The 19,385-nt window shown below is 38.6% G+C and overlaps 2 protein-coding genes across 2 annotated transcripts in view; one reads left to right on the forward strand and one right to left on the reverse strand.

Annotated features, from left to right (window-relative positions):
• The window catches only part of EEFSEC (eukaryotic elongation factor, selenocysteine-tRNA specific), a 162,339-nt gene that overhangs the window by 14,588 nt on the left and 128,366 nt on the right, over positions 1–19,385 (forward strand). Inside the window, exon 2 of the mRNA XM_084531159.1 lies at positions 16,931–17,183. Coding sequence (XP_084387285.1) covers positions 17,162–17,183 — 22 coding nt within the window. The 5' untranslated portion in view covers positions 16,931–17,161. The remainder of the gene's footprint in view (positions 1–16,930; positions 17,184–19,385) is intronic.
• Positions 1,877–18,901, reverse strand: RUVBL1 (RuvB like AAA ATPase 1). Its single transcript, XM_084531162.1, has 11 exons — positions 18,694–18,901; positions 17,988–18,074; positions 17,231–17,363; positions 13,181–13,332; positions 11,781–11,870; positions 10,782–10,931; positions 9,406–9,469; positions 7,993–8,191; positions 6,023–6,125; positions 2,793–2,884; positions 1,877–2,457 (listed from the first exon to the last, which is right to left on the reverse strand). Exons 1-11 carry the CDS (start codon positions 18,832–18,834, stop codon positions 2,298–2,300), a joined length of 1,371 nt encoding a protein of 456 aa, XP_084387288.1. The 5' UTR covers positions 18,835–18,901; the 3' UTR covers positions 1,877–2,297.

Consider the following 19,385-nt stretch of genomic DNA (forward strand, 5'->3'; position numbering starts at 1 on the left):
ACTTCAGAAAAAAATGAAAGAAAAATGGTGCTCATAGCCTTAAATAACAACATTCATCACTGCCAAGAAGGACTTTCAAACTGCAAAAGAAAAAAGTTCACTTTCAACCACGCAGCAGCTTAATCCACTGGGTTTCCTCCGAATGTGCCATAGCTCAAAAAAACAGAACACGTCATCCTGCTGCAATAGAAAGATATTGTAAAAACACTGGAAATTAGTGTGGTGGTGTATTTTCAATCTTTATTCATTTGGACTCAGTAAGAGAAAGGTCTTTTTAGGTGTGAAAGCAGGATTGTTCCTTGGCCAAAAATATTCGCAGATAAACAAAAAAATCATTCATTAAATATCTCTGTCACTGCTGTTTAGTTGCAGATGTAGAGAAAGGAGTAGATAAGATTATTTAAAGTGCAAAAGCTAATTAGGGTTGGCTGACAGAGTACTGAATTTCACTTTGAAGAATGGGACAGGTTTTTACATGACTGAGATAGCAGAATGTGATCAAAACATTATTAAATCCAAATTATTCAGCTTCTTTCCATTCTTTTTTTTTTTTTTTTTTCCCCAGAAGTCTCTGCTGTCCAGTCCATGGTGGTGGTGTTTGTTGTTTTTTAGAACTGAACAATCATTAACCATTTCAACAAACAGCAATTCAGCACAAGGAAGAGAGAAGCTGCTAAAGCATATGGGAGTGAGGACAGAGGTTTTTAGCAGCTAGATTCCTTCCCTAAAGACGATGAGTTTATGCATTGGTTTTAGAAGGCAGAATACTAAGACTTAACCAGGAAGCTTTGTTATATTTGATACGCAGGAATTAAGCTATGTAAATGAAATGTATACAAACGTGTACCATGGTTGTCATTTTAACTTCTCTAAACTAACTATCAGGAACTCTTAAAAAAAAACTCTTTGGAAAGCAAGAGCAACAGAGGTGTTTTTTAATTGAAGAGAAAAATGCAATAGCCAGTGCCTGCCTAATGCACTACTACTGAGAGTCAACCAGTGTGAGAAAGGAATGATTTTCTGTGAAGGATTTGTGGAAGATTTAGTAGCTGCATGCTGGATTTTTGTGAGAGTGCTTCTCATTTAGGAGTGTGGATTACATTTTGGATGAACAAGAAGTGTTAACAGAAAACTTATCAAGTTTGCAGTTGCTAAAAAGGAAAAACATTTAAAACTGGGTGCCTGTGGCAAGCTATTATTCCCTCCTCCCCTCTTGCCCTAAGAACTACGCTTACTTAAATAAGTGTACATAAAATAGTTTAAATCACTAAAGTTTCTAAAAAGAATGTGAGGTTAGTCACGTTATACACATGCATTCTTGTTTTTAGAGAAGGAAGCATGCTTCGTGAACACTAGACTGTGGCAAGGTTCATAAAAAGTCTGTAGAACAATTTCAAAACTTCAATTGGCTATTATTTTCACTATCTGCTAAATTTCATGTTTATTATATATGAATATTAATGTTTTTAGTCTGCAAATTGTTTTTGATTGTACTTGAGCAAGAAAGTGAAGAAAGAACATAATGCTTCTGTCTTGTTTAACCATATTTTTCATTTTTTTTCAATCTGATTTAAGAAAACTCAAAGAAAGGATAAGGTACTCCAGAAGAAATGCTTTAAGTTAAGGCCAAGGTAGTAATTATTCTATATTTATGCATTTTCCAAAACAGTCTTCAGAGAATAAAAAAACAAGACCTAGAAAAAGGTCCTTAAAAAGGATACCTGAAGAAAGGTTCTTTTACTGCATCTTTCATCTGCTGTAAATCTGTTTTTATTGCAGATCCACTTTACCCATATTTCGCTTTAGTGAATTCTAGATTTTTTTATTTCAGCTGTTTCTTTAGGTAGGTGAGCATGCAGGACAAACACAAGCAAACTTCCACTATTCATGAAATATTTTATTATAAATCACTTCAGACAAATTTTTCAAAAAAAATTGTTCATATCTGTAAAAGAAAACTATTTCAAAACAACATCCTTAAAGAAAATACTGTTCTTAAACATCAACTTCAGTCAGAGCTCTTCTGTAACAAAATCTAACAAACAAAACCGATGGGTCAAGAGCTATTCGTTTCAGATGTACTCATAAAAGGGAGACTAAGATGTTACACAAATCACAGAGAATCTTTTTGTTGACAATGAAATAGGAACACTTGCTAGTTAATTCTGGCCTGACAAAGCAGCCCAATATTTAAATAATTTCCAGTCCCAAAAGAGACAAACCATTAACATTTCTTATTAATTAAGCCAGTCCTGGGTAAGGGTTAAAGCCACTTCAAAGCATCTAACATAAGCTCTTCATTTCATGTACTTCTCTTGTTGATCAGCCAAGATTTTTGCTGAGGATTTGGCATCATAGAAAAGTTCATTTATTTCTTCAATATGCTCCTTCTCAATGCTGTCTTTCCCATTAATCTTGGCAAGCAGGTTAGCTGGGGTCAGTAACTGCACAGCGTACCTGTGATCAAACAGAGATGGATGAATAATTACAATTCAGTTCATCCCAGTGAATTAAATGTACGTATGGGTGGGAAATTTGTTAGGAAACACACAGCTCCCTCAGCAGTATTAAAAAAAAAAAAAAAAATCTTTTAGATCCTCTAGCATGTACACTCCTTAAACAAGGGAACAGGAGGATTACCAATCTTTCGTAACATCAACACCGTTCTGAATAAACCGCGTGTTATTGTATGGGAGAGGGCTGTCTCACTTCCAAGAGAGAATTATCCTACAGTGCTTTTAAACCCAGTCATACATAAGATGTAGCAGAAAATCACACTGTGTTCATCTTACCTTAAGGTTGTCTTGGTACCAATTTCCCCTAAATGGTTTAGAGCTTCTTCACTAATATTTATTCCTTCTGTTTGAGCACGAAGTTTTATGATCTGTTGGGATGAACGATTAAGTCAGGTAACAGCCCAAACTATTAGCATGCTATGCTACTTAGCTTACTTTCTAGAAACCCTGTCAGCTTAGAGATGGGACGTGCTATAAAATGAGATGGTATGGAGTTATCCTCGTGTAATTTACCACAGAACTAGAACAGATTTGTGGAATTCTAAGTCTTTGAATAAGTAAATACAATGTTGAAAAACTTATAAAAGGCAGGTAAAATAACATATCTGGACTATTTCTTGATAATTTTGTCTGGTTAGCAAGGTATAAACTATGCTTTTCATTCATAGATAAGAACTTAAACAAGGAAAGTGGAAAAGTATGCAGAAGTAGCAGTGACAGCTAGAGTCTTGTGGACAGCTACATCTGTTCCCAAATTTTGTAGTGTATTGCTGCTGCTACACAGCAGAGCTCTCCAGCAAGCCCTACAAAAAATATACTCTTCCCTTAGGAACTCACAACACACTTTTTATTCAATTGACATTAAGATAGTAAAATAAATCAAAAAGTTACTTTCTAAGATTCACCTATTCCTGCAAGAAGAAAAAAATCACTAAGAAGAATCTAATCTTTCAAGAACAGTCTCAGGCTCGTACCAGTTTGAAGATCTTTACAAAGTTGGAGAGCAAGATATCACCAATAAGCCTGAGCATATAAAGCTGTAACAAAAGTGGCACAAGTCTCTCGGTAGTCCGTATTACCAGCTGAGTGATAAGGGGCAGACTGGATAATGATGTTGTGTTGTAGTGCTGAGATAACTCTGGAACTGCAAGCCTCATATAATACAGGTATTTTTCACTTTGGCAGCTTTGTAAACAAGATATCAAGAAGCACTCGTTTAAATTAAAGCCATAAAAATGCGCCAGGAGAGTCAGGGTAGGGAACAGAGTAAAAGAGTGGTTTGAAATGGTAGGAAGTTGTGCTAAGATATTAATACTGAATATCAGAAATGCTACTGCAAATTGCAATTTCAAATTGAAGACCTTTTCCATCTTATAGATCACCCAAATATCACTTTCCGTTCGCTGAAATAGTGCTACTTTATTCTTCTGCTAGAAACAAGACACCTTAAATGCCACGTCTCTAAGAACAACTATTTAAAAAAAAACTTCTTGTCTAACAACTCTGCAGAATCTTACTGAAGGATCAGGGTCTAGGGCATTAACCCAGCAAATACATATATAAACAAGCTGCTGTGAAATAGGAAAAGTGTTTGCCAGGTGAAATACATTATGAACAGAATGTGCCAGTTATTACCTCTATCTGATACAAAGGCAAAACAAAAAAAGATTACCACAATGTCTGACTAGAATATTCTTACAACAGAGAATTTCCTAGGACCATATTCTCCCTGTTTTGGTTACACCAAGGTAACTGGGTCTTGCTCTCTCACAGCAGAGCTATACAATGGAATTTCTACTGGTTAGGAACAAACTTTTCAGTACAAGGACAATTCTTGCACTGATAAGCACATCAGTTGTGATAAGGCAAGGAGTCTCACACAGAAACATAACCAGGGAAAACTTCTTCCTAGCATGAAAGAAAAATGGGAGCAAAAACAGAGAAATAAATGGACCTCTTATTTTTACTGTCCTTCCCTGCTCCCCCCCCCCCTCAATTGTATTTAGTTACATTCAAGGGTAATAAACAGCTCCTCCTTCTCTCCCAGGAGAAGTCATTCAAAAGCCTTAATTTAAGGGAAGATGAGATTATCTGACTATGGGAACATGATTTATGAAAAAAGGCTGTATGTATTTTTAGCTTTAGGAAAAGCTACTGTAAACACTTTTGCCCTCATCCCTGCGGAGGGTGGAAACCACAGCGCTTAGCCAGCTCTTCTGAAAAATCAGCAGTTCAGACAATAGCTCTTTAACAGTGTATTATCTGCATGATAATATAGCACACTAGATAAGTATTACTTATACGTATTACTTTTTGTTAAACATGCTATATATAGCTCAGAGTGCATATTCTTGCTACCCTAATTGCACAAAATTCACATACAATACAGGGAAGTCAAGACAACTGTCTTTAACATCTCCAGACTAAGCAGAAATCACGCTTTAATACCTGTTTTGTATGCAGAAAATACATAATCGTGTTATTGAAATCACTGGGCTGCTTCTACTATTATCTGTACTTTAAAGCATTAAAGTATCCTTTTAGGCACAAAAAATCATCCAGAGCATGGTTCAGCTGTACGTGAAAAGCTCCTCAAACCAAATGAAGTGAAGCTTTGCCTCTACGTTTATATTCGATAAATGCCTCAGCTTCACCTTGGCACTTATCCAGCAGCAGGAGACTATTATCTCGTGACAACGCTCTCCTCCATTGACACTATCTCTTAAATAATACAAAGAATTGACATGATAAACTGTAATGTCTTCTGCATTGTGTCACTTCACAGCATTGAGACGCTAATGAGGGGGATCTTTGACACGGTGCATCATAATGGAACCCAAGCATTATAATCGATACACAATACGTTGTGATGGTCCCACAGGAAAGGCTCCAGGCATTCAGAAGCGTATCTCTGCAACATTTACTGTGCTTACATTTCCAAACTTGACTAGGAGCATAAAACTCCTTCCAGTTTTAGGGAACTACTCCAGAAGGTTAAAGCTACAGTACAGAGCATGGAGGCAGAAATGCAGTGCATGAAGTTGCGTTCTGTAACCTCTCTCATCTCTTGTGTGGAGGAACAGCCTGAGGAGTGGGCCATTGGTCCTAAAATCTAACACTTCCCCTCATAACAAACAGAAAAAGAGCTACCTCCTGGAACCTGCAAACTCTATGGAAAGCACAGCGGTGCAAGAGAGGTGGTCAGCTAACAATTCATGGCATTTCATGCAACTGAGGTGTCACTTTCAGCTCTAGATGTGTTTACCAATAAAACTCATCAGTGGACGGAAATCCAACAAAAAAGTGCAGGCAGAACCTTAACTGGCTTATTCTCAATGGTTACAGAAGCAGCATGCATTTAGGAAGTGGTAAGCTTTCTGGCACAAACCCTGCTGACCATACAGTTTCAAACAGCTCTATAGCAACAGAATATACAGAGACATAGCAGCTATCCCAAGAGACTAGAATTCCAGGGACTTTTTAGAAGCTCTTTAAAATGTTTATACCTGCTTCATTTCTTGGGGTGTATACAGCATGGTTCGGATAATCATCACTCTGTCCAGCAGGTCCAGTGGTATTCCATGAGGAGACACTACATCCTCTGTGCCTCTGAAGGAGAAAGCAAACAGAAATGGATCAACTACTGCTCTGAGTTCAGTACCTTGATTTGACTCATATCAGTAATAGGTGACTACACATCTACTGGTTTACAATTCTTATGTCTTCCCCATACAGGCATGTTCCTCAGATACAGACAGGAAATGGTCTAGTTCATACTGGACAGCCTGAAGGAAACAAATACTATTTATGGAACTCTTAAAATGTCACTCAGAAATAGTTTGTGGTGATGCTTTTTTTCATGTTTCTCTTCATTGCATCTTATACAATACAGCCTTAGCTAATGTTCCGAAGTATCTTCCAGAAAGGAACAACTCACTAAGTTGTTCACCAACGTCAATAGAAATGATACCCACTATCATTAATTGGGAGAACATTCTCTCTTGCTCAACAAGCCATTACTTCGTTCAATATTTCCCTCACCCGTATAGCCACCACAGTGGTTTTACATTACATGCTTGCAATCCAGCAAATTCCGAGTTGGAGATCTGTGCATGAAGGATAGAGAAGGATCTAGACCCTCAACCATTTTATTTGTTTGGCATAAAGCAGCCAACAGCAAAATCACAGGTACATCTACTCTGCTCTTCCAAGACAACCATGAGTTGCTGTGAAGTCAAGAATGAAAGAGAGCTGCGTTTCATGAGACCTACGGAGATCACAGGTGAAAATGGTGAAGTGCTGGTGGACAACTACATTTCCAATTTCTGTGCCAGCCTTTAAGCATTTCACCTTTTGTTGCAGTCCTCTGTGGGAGACAAATCAAAATGTCCTGCAATCATCTCCTGCTGTACTCTTGAGTAGATGGTGTTGTTTCCTCTGAATCAGTTAATTCTCTTATGATTTAAAAACTCAGCTACAATTAATTTTTTCTTTTTAAGAGCCACCACTAGGTGAATTAGAGCTTCACCAACTATGTGAGATAACAGTATACAGTAAAGGCCTTGCTTTTAAGGGATTTAGTTTACCAAAACTTGATACAACTATTATATGGAAAACTTCCTTTCTTAAATCACGTGTTCCTGTCAGTCCACGCTGACAGAGCTGTTTGTTCTATTTTTACGAGACGGCCTTTTTATGCCTTTGTAAAAAGAGCACTGCAACATCTACCTCAAACATTTTTGAAGAGCTTATCACCTTAACTTCTAAGCAATGCAAACAAAGAAAGATTAATACCAGATGAGCCAGTAAGAGTGAAAGGAATAGCTGGTTACACAGCTGAATTAAATCAATTTAGAGAGTAGCAATCATTGCTAATGACAGCTTGTTTAGACATAATTTGACCTAGACCACAAATTAGCAGTAAAACTTCAGGAAGAATCTGAAAGAGCACACTTTTACTGAAAATCTGAAGAATGTGTTGTGTGGGTGCAAAATACTGAAGTAGAGGCACGAACTGGAGTGGAGATGAAAAATAAGTTAGTTGGCAAAGCTGAAGAAACAAAAAAATCCAGTCTAATATAGTAGGAAAGAATGGAGAATGGGGACAGGCTGAACTGTGATATGCTTTAACAGTAAGAAAAGGAAGCTGAAGTCTGATGCAAGAAGGATAGTAAACAGTGAAGTTATCCAGAAGCAGGAAACCATGATATTAGAGATTTGTAGCTCTGGTGCTCTGGAAGTCCCTAATGCACAAGCAAGAGATGTGTTGAGGTATCCAAAGAGAAAGGTAAGTGTAATAGAACACCCAGGAAACAGACAATTCAGAGGCTGTTAGAGAAAATGAAGAATTCCATTCTGCTTTAATTCAGTCAGTCTGGCATGAAGTGCTTTTCCCCTCATGAAGCTCATGAGCAGTTCTGGAGCACTAATGGAGCTTGATGAACGATGAAACTGGAAAATTCAACTTTAGACATACCTGATAACACAATTTCCTCGATTGGAAGCAAAGATGACAATGGGGGAAATAGAAGACTCCAGTGCTCGGTGCAGGTATGTGAAACATTCAATATCCAGCATGTGAACCTCATCTACAAACAGCACACCCGGGACCAGCTCTGCAATGCCTTGATCAATGTATTTATTTACCACTTTATTTATTTCTCCTCTAAGTTTATCTACAAGAACCAAAAGAAATTGTTAGTTATTCTGCTAGTGAGCTGTATGTCTCTATGAAAGACTTACAGTAACATTCTCCTTGAAGTTTTCATGGGTTGGTTTTTTACTGCCACAAGGTAAATCTTTGTGACATCAAAATGATGTGGCATTTAAAACTAAACTAAGATCTGTGATTTCACTGCTATATTGTAGAGACACCTGTGCATCAAACTATTCCTAAACTGAACTTCTGGCACTGAACTGAAGCAGTCTGTTCTCTATCTTACCTTGTGAAACACTACATCAGAGGAAGAAAAGACAGTCAGCTAAACATCGGTTTAAAACATGAAGCTTAACTGAGTTTCCAAGCACGGGTGAAGAGAACATTACGAAAGAATAAAATATTCCTACTGTATTTCAGCAAGGCAGTTCTTTTAACCAATTATATGAGCATGTGCATTATATATATGGGGCTATATAAAAATTCTGTCAACATTTGGATCTCAAAGTCATGCAAGATGTTATATGGATAAATCTGACTTCAAAATAAGCAAAGTGACCTCTGGAACAGAAGAAAAACTTCAAAAGAGCACCATTCCGGTTAAATATTGAAGACGACTTTGATCTAAATTTAGATAGTCACTTACTGAAACATTTCTTTCAAAGCAAAAAACAGAATAGATCTTTCTGTAGATCTTTTTTCCTTCCATGATCTGTAGGTAGGAAAGCAGCAGTGCACTTAGACCATCAAGTCAAAATGCAGCTGCTATAGAAGGGTCAAAACCAAATCAAGGTCTGCAGAAGCCTTTTTTCTGCTCCACAGAAATACTGCATAGTTGCTTCATGTAAGAAATAGCCTAAGTTTTTTAGATTTTGGGGGGGTCAGTTTGGATCTCAGTGTGGCTATAGAAAAATATGAACTATGCACCTTCTGGGAACTATGTTTTGAGAAGGGGGATGGCACTACCTTTCTGACCTCTTTCTCTCCGAGACGATGGGTAGAGTTCAGTATGTAGTTTGAAACTATCTGTGTGAACCAGTAACATGTTGGTACTCTTTCCAGCTATTGCAATTGTGGCAGTTGTATCACTGCTCTCTCAAATCTGAATGTTTTTGAGTAAATATTATGAAGGCATTCATTAGAGATGTCACATGAGTAACATGATTTTTAATTCTTCTCTAACTAGCAAACGTATAGGTTATGTTGGTCAGAAATATGATGAAGGATTCATACCGGTAATTTCAGTTTTCTTAGGCTTCATCAATTGTCCCATCATAGAAAGGATGTCTTGCCCACCCTAGGAAAAGAAAGTTACAGATCAACTATTAAGTCTTCTAGTGAACACATACAAAGCGAATTTTAAAAACTGGGAAGTGGTTAAAGAAGTTGTTTCTTACACTTAACTCGATATTTTATTTAATCAGTGGTTGATAACTTGCCAAAGGGCGGGTAACTTTACCACAGTGGTATTCTAATAGATTAATTATCCATCTCATCCACTCATTCTTTAGCCTTGCTCATTTGGAGTGCGCAAAAAATCAAAATGAGATATCCTCTTTTAAAAATTGTAACAGAAGCTCATTAAGAACTGAAAACATCATCAAGGAACAGAGACTTGGGATGGCCTGTGCACACTGTAACTGTTCAACCTATCAACACAATTATGCTGAGTTTTAACACTTTTTAATTCCTCAATTTTATCATGTAAATGATTTTGCTGGAAAAAAAAGTATGTTTATTTTGAAGAGGAATAGGTTAAGTGGTTGTAGTATCACAGCGTAGGAGTGGCAGCCTTTAAACATGGATATTGTATTGTCAGTGGCTTTTGTTTATGACAGAGATGGAGTTTCCTCAATACTCAGTTTATGTTAAGATACAGTAAAGAGTGTTGTGTTTTTGTTTGTTTGTTTGTTGTTTTTTTTTTGCTGAAATGCATTCAGAACTCTAGTGAAAATCACAAGGAAGTTCAATGAGAGGTTATGAAATATTTCTGAAGGAAGCAGGGACATTAAAAGAATCTACAGCAAAGTCAAAAATACTTTGTGATCATTTATCATAGTGCTTGCAATTTCTATTTCATGACCACAAAGCCATAGCTAGAGAAGAAATTAATCTGTGTTCATGACTTTCAATAAAAAAATTATGCAGATCTGGCTGCTGCTACCTCACATCTCTCCTTATAGAGAGAAAGATGTAATCTTTTTCTCTGGTCAAGAGGAGCAGCCCACTCAGCTTTTTCTGCAGTGGATGGGGCACAGCAGTATGTGGAAGGAGGGAGGCAGGTCTAGATTATGCTTTTACTGTGAAGGTAGCAGATCCCACATATCCATGTGGAAGTTCCTCTGACAAATATTCGTAAGTGAATCCTAACCAAGCAACCACCTCTTTGACCTGGACAGGAGGGCCAAAGAGGCAGCCAACTGAGGTAGGACCTCCCTGCAAACAGAGAGGAGAGGTAGAGTGGCCTTCAAGGTAAGACATGCTGCTCTTCCTATTTAAGGTAATTTAGGATATCTCAAAGCTTTTTGCATCTCCTTGATTATTTTAAAAGCTATCACATCCACGTAAAGTAATTTTCTTGTAAAGACTTCATCTGTGGAGTCAGGTACCTGAGGTCGAGCGTTGGCCACATCCAAGTCATGCAGGGTGACATCCTGAATAATTTCCTTTTTCTTGTGCACATCACCCTTTGGCAAGGGAACATACTCTTCAGCTTCAAGGTCGAATTCTGTAGCATACGTATCACACCTGCCTTGCCTCTGGAGAAAGGCAAAGAAGAAAAGCCCAGGTATAGAATTGGTTTCAGTGCCAAAACTTGAGTGACATAAACTTGATAAAGGGCTTGGTTCACAATTACAGTACTGAAAAGCTTCAGTCTGACAATTCAGACACCCCCCTCCCTGATTTAGCAAAAGGCATGTTGTATCTACTGATCAAAGCTCAAAAACTCTGGTGAAATGCACCTGATATTTTAGCAGTAAGAATATTCCACTTTTCTCTCTCCCCCTCTTCTTTTAACTGTATGCAATTCTTGCTAAAGGACAAATCCAGCAGATTAGCTAGAGATTGGGAGAACTGTTCAAGACTCCTTTGTAGGTGGGTGATTTATTATATGATACAAAATATTATGCTCATCCATTAAACAGCAAGTATCGCTGTACACTACTTTCTGAATCAGATATGAAAAGAATGCTAACTAATGCAGTATTCCCTTCTACGTGTATATATCTTGTGGAGAAAATACCAGAGCGATAAAAGAAAGATTAAATACACTGCACATGTCAGCCTGAAAATGACTAAAGTTGCTTGGTTTTCTCCCCCCTTCCCTTAAAGATGTTTTGATCTTACAGGAAAGAAAACTCATCCAGGCAGCATCAGTGATAGCTTCCTTGCCAGATGACCTCAATTGTGAACCAGATGACCATGCTCTTTCAGTGCAAGAGATATTTTTCTTTATAGATAAGGAAAACACTAGGCTCTTATTAAAACTTTCACGTAACCATTTCACGTCAATTAAGCTTAACAAATTGGAGAGCTTTTTAACAAAGGCAGAGAAGGACCTGCAAGAATACATCCACCTGCATAAAAATGCAGAACTTTTATCTTACCTTGACGGCTCCACTGTTTGCTTCAATATAAATAACATCGCCAGTTTCCACTCGTTCCTTCTGCAAGCTTTCAAATATGCTTGGGTCCAGCTGGAGACAAACAAACATCACGGTTGGTCAAAACAGTTCTATATTATTATGGTAATGGAGGAAGAGAAGCTTAGACTAAAGCTCACTCCTATCAGGCAAAATTAAACTGTAACCCCCCCCCACAATACCTTGTAGGATTTTATGAAGCTGTAAGACCTGGAGTACTGGTAGAGTACAACCTTAGTCTCTATTGTAAAATCTGAAAGAAGATGCACAAAACTTACTTCCTTACATAAAAATAAATGTCTGAAGAAAGTGACATTAAGAGCCAAAAACATAATGATAATGACTGCAGTAACAAAGTATACCTTTGTGCAAAGTGACAATATGTTTGTACCTAGGATGTGGTGCTTTGTTTGCTTTCTAGCAAAACTTTCACAAAAAAAACTGGCTATTGCACTGGTTTATGCTACTTGATCTCTTGAGTCTGCATCCTCTGTGGAGCTGGGTGAAGGAAAGTGGATATGGAATACGTTAAATGCTATTGTTTCTCTTAGTACATATTTATTCATTTTTGCTCTACATTTTCTTGTTTTCAGAGTGAACAAACTGAAGATGATGCTTAACAGAGACAGCATTCAGTTCTCTCACACTCTAACTGACAGGGAAATTAAACAATATGGACAGAGACTTGTACAAGAAAACAAAGGGAAAGTGGGTCTGAGCTGGCAAGCTACCAGCTCAATTTCTAGTTCTCTATCACATCTTCACACATAGAAAGGGATGTGACAGAAAGAACGATTTATACTGAAGCAGGCAAAATTTCCCAAAACCATACTCAAAAATTCGACTGCGTATCAGGAAAACAAAAAACAAACAAACAAACAAAAGCTTTCTTGTACATTCGCTGTCATGACCACAAAGTTACAACTGCAATCAGTGTGAGCACATCATAGTCTGAGGCAGGTTGTAGCTCAGATTCTCAGCTAAGCCCATTTTTTCTGTGATGCTAGTAAGGCTGTAAAACTGCATCAGAATCTCTTCCTGTTTAAACTCTCCTTTAGCTCGCTTGAATGTGCATGAGTGTGTGTTGCCAGACAGAAAAATAACAGGAACTGTTGACTGAGTGATGGGATTACCCCTCATTTCAATGGGTAGGAGAAAAGACTAACATCTAAATAATCTCTACGAAAAGCAGATAAACATACATCCGCAGGAGTAGGGAAAAGTTGTCTAGCAAAAATGTCTCCTGGCATTGTTATGCTACACAACTGGGGATCTAGAGCTTAAAAAGGAAATAAGAACTGCTAAAAACAGAAATCGTAGATATGAAATTCTTAAGGAAATTTTTGAGACTCTACCATCCATACCTTCAACTGTTTGGTTCCCTTTGCAGTTTTGAGTCCTATAATTACATGGCTGATGGTTTTGCCGTAACCCCCCATAGGATTTTCAGTCTCACATGGAGTTAGTTCTGTAACCTCTCCTTCATAAACCTCCTTGGTCTCTTTAATCCTCAATCCTGCAAGAAATTGTTTGGAATAGTACACAAATCAATGGCCATAAACACTCAAGAGTCTGCTGCACTAATGCCAACAAATTTTAACGTATCATTAGGGTTCATTACATTTAATGGGATTTTTTTATTTTCAGAAATTGAAAGATCAATTATAATTCTCTTCTTCAATAGAAAGTGAGAATACTCATCCTGGGTAATGAAAGGGAAAGCTCAGCCCAAGTTCTGACGGAAAAGCAGTTTAATAAACTCTAAAATTTTCTTTCTGCCCATTACTACTAGCTCTTGAAGCAAACGTCAGTATCCTTTCTCTTTTCACTCCCCTCGAAGAGGAGATTTGCTGCCCTATGTTAAAGATAAAAAATTCATCAAAATTCTGAAACTAAAGATCAGTGACACTAAAGTAACTAGGAGTTTTACACAATTTTCATACTATCAGAAACGTTCTGCTAAGTCAGGAAAGAGGAGAAAAATAAGTAACTTCATAAAAAAAAATTAGCAACTAAGTTAAAAATAGCATAAATTGATTAACAGGTATGTTAGAATCTCATAAAATTAATAAAAGCTTAATGTATCATGTAAAATATTTGTCAAGTTAATAGCAAAAGGTGAGCTAGATAAAATTTAACAGTTTGCTATGATGCAAACTTAAAACTATTCCAAAAGAGGTGACATTGACATCCTTACTTTGCTGTTTTTCAGATAGTTCAGAAATCATCACAGTATCTGAGTATCTTGTATTCTTGTCACAACTATTGTAATGGACTAACAGTTGTTATAAACTGATAAATAATACAAAGCTGAGGAGTTTTACAGTTAGACTGTCCCCAAGAAAAAGCACTATCATCACCACCACTACAATTATGCAGATGTTCTAACTACATAAAAGTTCAAAGAGCCCACATCTGAAGAGACTCTATAAAGCATTTTATGAGACACATATGCCGTACCAAAAATAATGAATGGGCTGTAACAAGATATAAGGAAGTCATCCTGCCCAGTCTGAGGCTATTAGGACTTTATAAAACTTTCCTTGTTCCTCAACTTTTCATTTTACTTTGAAATAGATCAGACTCTTCACCAGTAATCTTGAGTTGTTGATAGGGAAATAGAAAGAACTGACAAGTATGAGTCTGTCTCCCTCTACTGGACCCAAATCAAGAGTAGGATTTGAAATGTGAAAAATAGGATATTTGTGGACAATGTGATTTCTTGGTACGAAGTATTTGTTTTCTCTTATTTAGCACTATATAAGAAGTTCTATATGAAGTTAATTTTTAACATGTTTTTCTGGTATGCCAAACCATCACATAAAAAAAAAAAATGAACCTTTGAGTTATAAAATTGTCCTAGACAAGGCTGTATCGCATGGGTTACATATGCAAGGAATGTTTAGTAATATGGGAAACTGTACTGCAAAACTGTTGGTGGTGAGAAATGGACATTCACAGGCTTGTTTTTCCTTTTTGCTTTGTTTTTAAACTTTCAGCACAAGCACTGTTCTGCTCCCACAAACTGCAAGCCATTCATGCTTGCGGTAAGTTTTGTATGTTCCTAAAGTACATCTTCCAGTTTCACTCTTCTGAAAAGTAGCAGATTCACATGATCAGAGTCTGCTCCACAGCACAAACCAGAGCTGAGCCAGCAAGGATAACCCAGAGACTTGCTTCAAAAGCATGCCTCTAATTTAAACTGATGTGTTCACATAGATACGTCCATAGAAAATATTTACAGTTTAGCATGATCTGAGCAAAGGTAATCATGTTCTGAATTTGCTGATTATCTTTTGTTTCCAAATCAACCTGCATTTATCAGCTACGAATTTCACTCTTAAATGAGCTCTAACTTAAACAGAGACATCTACTTACAAATTAGAAGCATGAATCTAAGAATAAAGTTGTAGAATGCTTCGTGTTTGGGCTCAGTAGCATTATACGTATGAACTTAGACAATGCTTATTTGATTTACTGGCAGTTACAATTCAGAGATACAGGGAATGGACATGCTGTTCAAGGGGCTATTCTAGTAGTTATTTGTTACTGCGTCTGAGCTTGTAACATAAGCTACTGTCATCATCCTTGCCAGCTGCTAATAAGGTCTATACGATATTAATCCCTCTCATCTGAAGTGGTTTTTGTTTTTAAAACCCGTACAATTCCATCTTCTCATTTCCCACTCCATGTTTTTATGTTTCTTACATACAATAATCTACCTGCTATACACTAGACAGTGCCTGGCCAGTAGAGAATGTCAAGTCTGTTATTAAATGACTCAACAAAAATTCTGAAAACTCTGAATTGCCCTTTTCCTCGTACAGCAATGTGTTTGAACATGTCAGATTCTGTTGTTTCCAAGGAAAAAAAAAGGAAAAAAGAAGAAACCGATGTTAACATCCCTGATAATTTTTATAAATAATATAGATGATATATATAGAACCTGCTGGTAAGGTATCATACAAAAAAAAAAATCAGGTATTGATTGACGTAAGTGTATTTTTTTTTCTTGCACCCAGTCACAGCAAACAGTGCATTGTTCATACAAAATCCTTTTTTAGAACATGCACCCTTTTAAAGTATTTATTTACCCAGCAAGGGATCTAAAACCTAACTGAGATTTGAACATGATTGGAAAGTGTTCCATTTTGAAAAACAATGGATGCTAGTCCTTTAAAATATTTTTTTACACTGATAAAAACATTCAATAAAGGTTGTGTTATGAAAATGTGACAGAGAATTCAACACAAAGGAATAAAAGAGGTTCCATCTTTCATTAACACCAATATTTGTTTAGAAGTGTCTCTCTACTGCCATTCAGGGAATGCAGGAGACTGACAATGTATCTGGCTGTTAACCTGAGAGAGTTAAAATACTGCTATCTCTGCAACTGACAACACGGATGGCAGAAGTTTCATCTCTTGGTTCAAGTTTCCAAATCTCTGACAGGGAACTTCATCACATCAAGGAAATATTGCAGACTACTCACTCTCTGGCTTCCCTCCCCCAGGCCCTGCCAGACTCACGGTAACTAGAAGACCACAGACTACTGAAAGTTGCTTTCTTATTAAAGTCAATGGACTGCGTTTGTTTGGTTGCAGAGTTGAGAGACATCTTCACTGCCATCAAATACTCTGATGAAGTCAGAGGGGAAACATGGTACAGAAACCAGGAAAATTAACTGTTAATATGTCCAGTGTTTTGGTTAGGCTATCTTCAGGCAATCCTCAGACAAACAAGGGCCACTTTAACTGCGTTTATCAGCTGTCAGCAAAGATCACCTAAGAGATTTTAGATACTTAGTAAGGTTGTATTGTAAATTGGTTAAATTTGCATTGAGCTTGTACAAGCACTCTGGAATTGAGAAGAAAATTGAGGAAGATATTAAGTTAAGGTATTTATTTTGCTGGCACAGAAATTTCCTCTGGGCTCATTGTTACACTAAGTCATGCTAACACTGCCATTTGGGAGTCCCCGAAGAAGGCTGTTTGCTTAATAGCATAAAATCACTTAAAAAAAAAAAAAAAAAAAAGGAGAGACCATTTTGCTGTCTAAAAGTATTTCTGCTAATGTAAGAAACTAAAAATAGGTTTTCTTTTGTATTTATGCAGTCAAAGGCAAAAGGAGATGGACCTGGAGGTCGAGAAGAGACTCTGGGGAAGCAGAGTAAACCAAAAATAACTGTGGGAGACAACCATTATATTATGGTTTATATCCAGAGGGCCTTACCGACTCCACTAAGTATGGGAAGAGATTCACCAAACTAAGATCAACACAGAAAAAAAGAACATACACCGTGATCTCGAAACCACCATGACCACTGAAAAAACCTTCCTTTTCAGATGACTGGAAAAAAACAACAAAGTAAGTATCATGCAAATACTTAATTATTCTGCTTTTCTGAAACTTACCAATTGCCCGTCGGAAGTTTTCCATTAGAACTTCTGTTTTCTTGATCTCAGTGGAATAGACTTCACTTCCAACCATAGGACAAAAGGGAACTTTACTGCCTAGTTCCTGAGCAATAGCTAAAGCCAAAGCAGTCTTAAAAATAGAAAAAGACATTATGCATTTAATTTGTTTAAGGATGAACGTAGGATTCTTTCTGCACAGTTAACTTTCCTTATCTTATCGCTTTCCATCTGTCAACTACCAATTTAATGTTAGATCCATTCTGTCTGACAGATATGTCTCACACATAGCTAGCCCCCTCCTCCACAAAACAAATTAGACATTAAGTGACTTTTACCACAGATACATAAAACACCTTAACAGAACAATACTGTACACTTGAATTTAACATCTGATACAAATGCTAGTTGCCTGAAATAGCAGGAGGGCAAAAATAAAAGCAAAAACTATCTAGGATGTTATATTAAAATTAATTTTGAAGCCTCTTCTTAAGAAACTACACCACCTATGTGTTTATAATCTACACACGATGTCTGTACACTAATGATGCCTGAACACACCACTGGATACAGCCAACGTTAATGACATGGCAAAAATCAAAACATAAAGCGGGGTAACACATCAATACCTTAATGAAAAAGAAAATCCGGTAGATGAAAACAATATGTAACCACTACCCCAAAATGGTTTGGGCAAGAAATAAAATGAAAATAGCTCTTGGAACACTTTATTTTGTATAAATAAGGAAAATAATACCTTGCCAGTTCCAGGAGGTCCTGCCAACAGTACAGCTCTACCAGCCATTTTCTTGCTTTTGATTAATTCCACTATAATCCCGCAAGCCTATAGATTAAATAAGTATTTACATTGTTAACAATAGTATTGCTGTAATATTTTTCATTCCAGTAACAGTAGACATGTCAAGAAAAATTAGGTCATGTGAACCCACTAAAATAAAGAGGATTACAATTTTATGCATATAAAATAGACACACGATCAGAAAAAAAAAAACTTCCCACAATTACTTTATCTAGCACGCTGAAAAAAATTAAATAATCAAAGACAGCAAAAGTCAAACGTCAGAGCACAGCATCCTTTCCCTCTCTCCGAGCAACAGGCATGTATCAGGGTATAAAAATAAAGCAAGAAGCGCGGTTTGGGCCTTCCAAACGACAATTCGCTGAAGCACTCCCCGAGGGCCGGATGCAGGGCTGAAAAGGAAGCCCCAAACCCCACTTGCAGCGCATCTCTGCCTGTTTGCGGCTTTTTGCTGCCTCTGGCACCTTAATTCTTAAACTCAAGGCGCAGAGCACCGCAGCCACCGCGGGGCGAACGAGAAGGCGCCCGGAGCCAAAAGCCCAGAGCTACGGGGCCACAAAACCCGGGGGCTGCCGCCCGGCCTCCCCTCAGCTCAGGAGGCGCCAGGATCGGGGCCTTTCCCCCCCCTCCCCCCCAATCTCACCTCCCTCGCGTTCTCCTGCCCCACCAGCCCGGCCCCCGCCGGCTTGGCGGTGCCGCTCTCGTCCAGCCCCAGCCCCTTGACATGGCTGTGGGCGGCGATGCGCTGTGTTTTGGACGTGCTCTTCACCTCCTCGATCTTCATGGCGGCCCCGCTCCCCTCCGCGCCTCACGGCCGCACGCGGCCCGCCCGTTGCCAAGGCGCCCGCCCGCCTCGGCTCGGCCCGCCCCCGCGCCGCCACTATTGGTCCGCCTGCCGCCCGCTCTCGGTGCTGATTGGTTGAAGCGGCTGCCCGTCGCAGTCAGGGGGTGCGTTGGGGTTTAGCGTCCGGCTCGGCGCTTCCCGGTGCGCCGCTCTGAGGGGCCGGCGGCGAGCGGGGGCTGCGGGGAAGGGGGGCCGGGGGCCGGGGGCGAGGCGGCTTCTTCTCAGTCGGGGGTCGTGGCCAGGGGGTGGCTGAGGGCTGGGAGCAGGGGGCTCCCCTCGCCACAGGGGGCTCCAGTTTGCTCCCGGTGGTCTCCTGCCCCCGCTGGCAGTGGGTGCAGCTCACAGAGCTGAGGTGAAGCTTCCCGTGAGGGGTTTCTAGGTATTGGTCATGGAAGTAGCAAAAGGCAGGGTTTTACTCCCGAGTGTATCTTCCTAAATTCTTCCAGTTACCTGTGTAACGGCTAAATAACTCCATTTTGTATGTCTAAGGT

Source organism: Aythya ferina (assembly GCF_964211825.1).
Source record: "Aythya ferina genome assembly, chromosome: 10".
Lineage (NCBI taxonomy): Eukaryota > Metazoa > Chordata > Aves > Anseriformes > Anatidae > Aythya > Aythya ferina.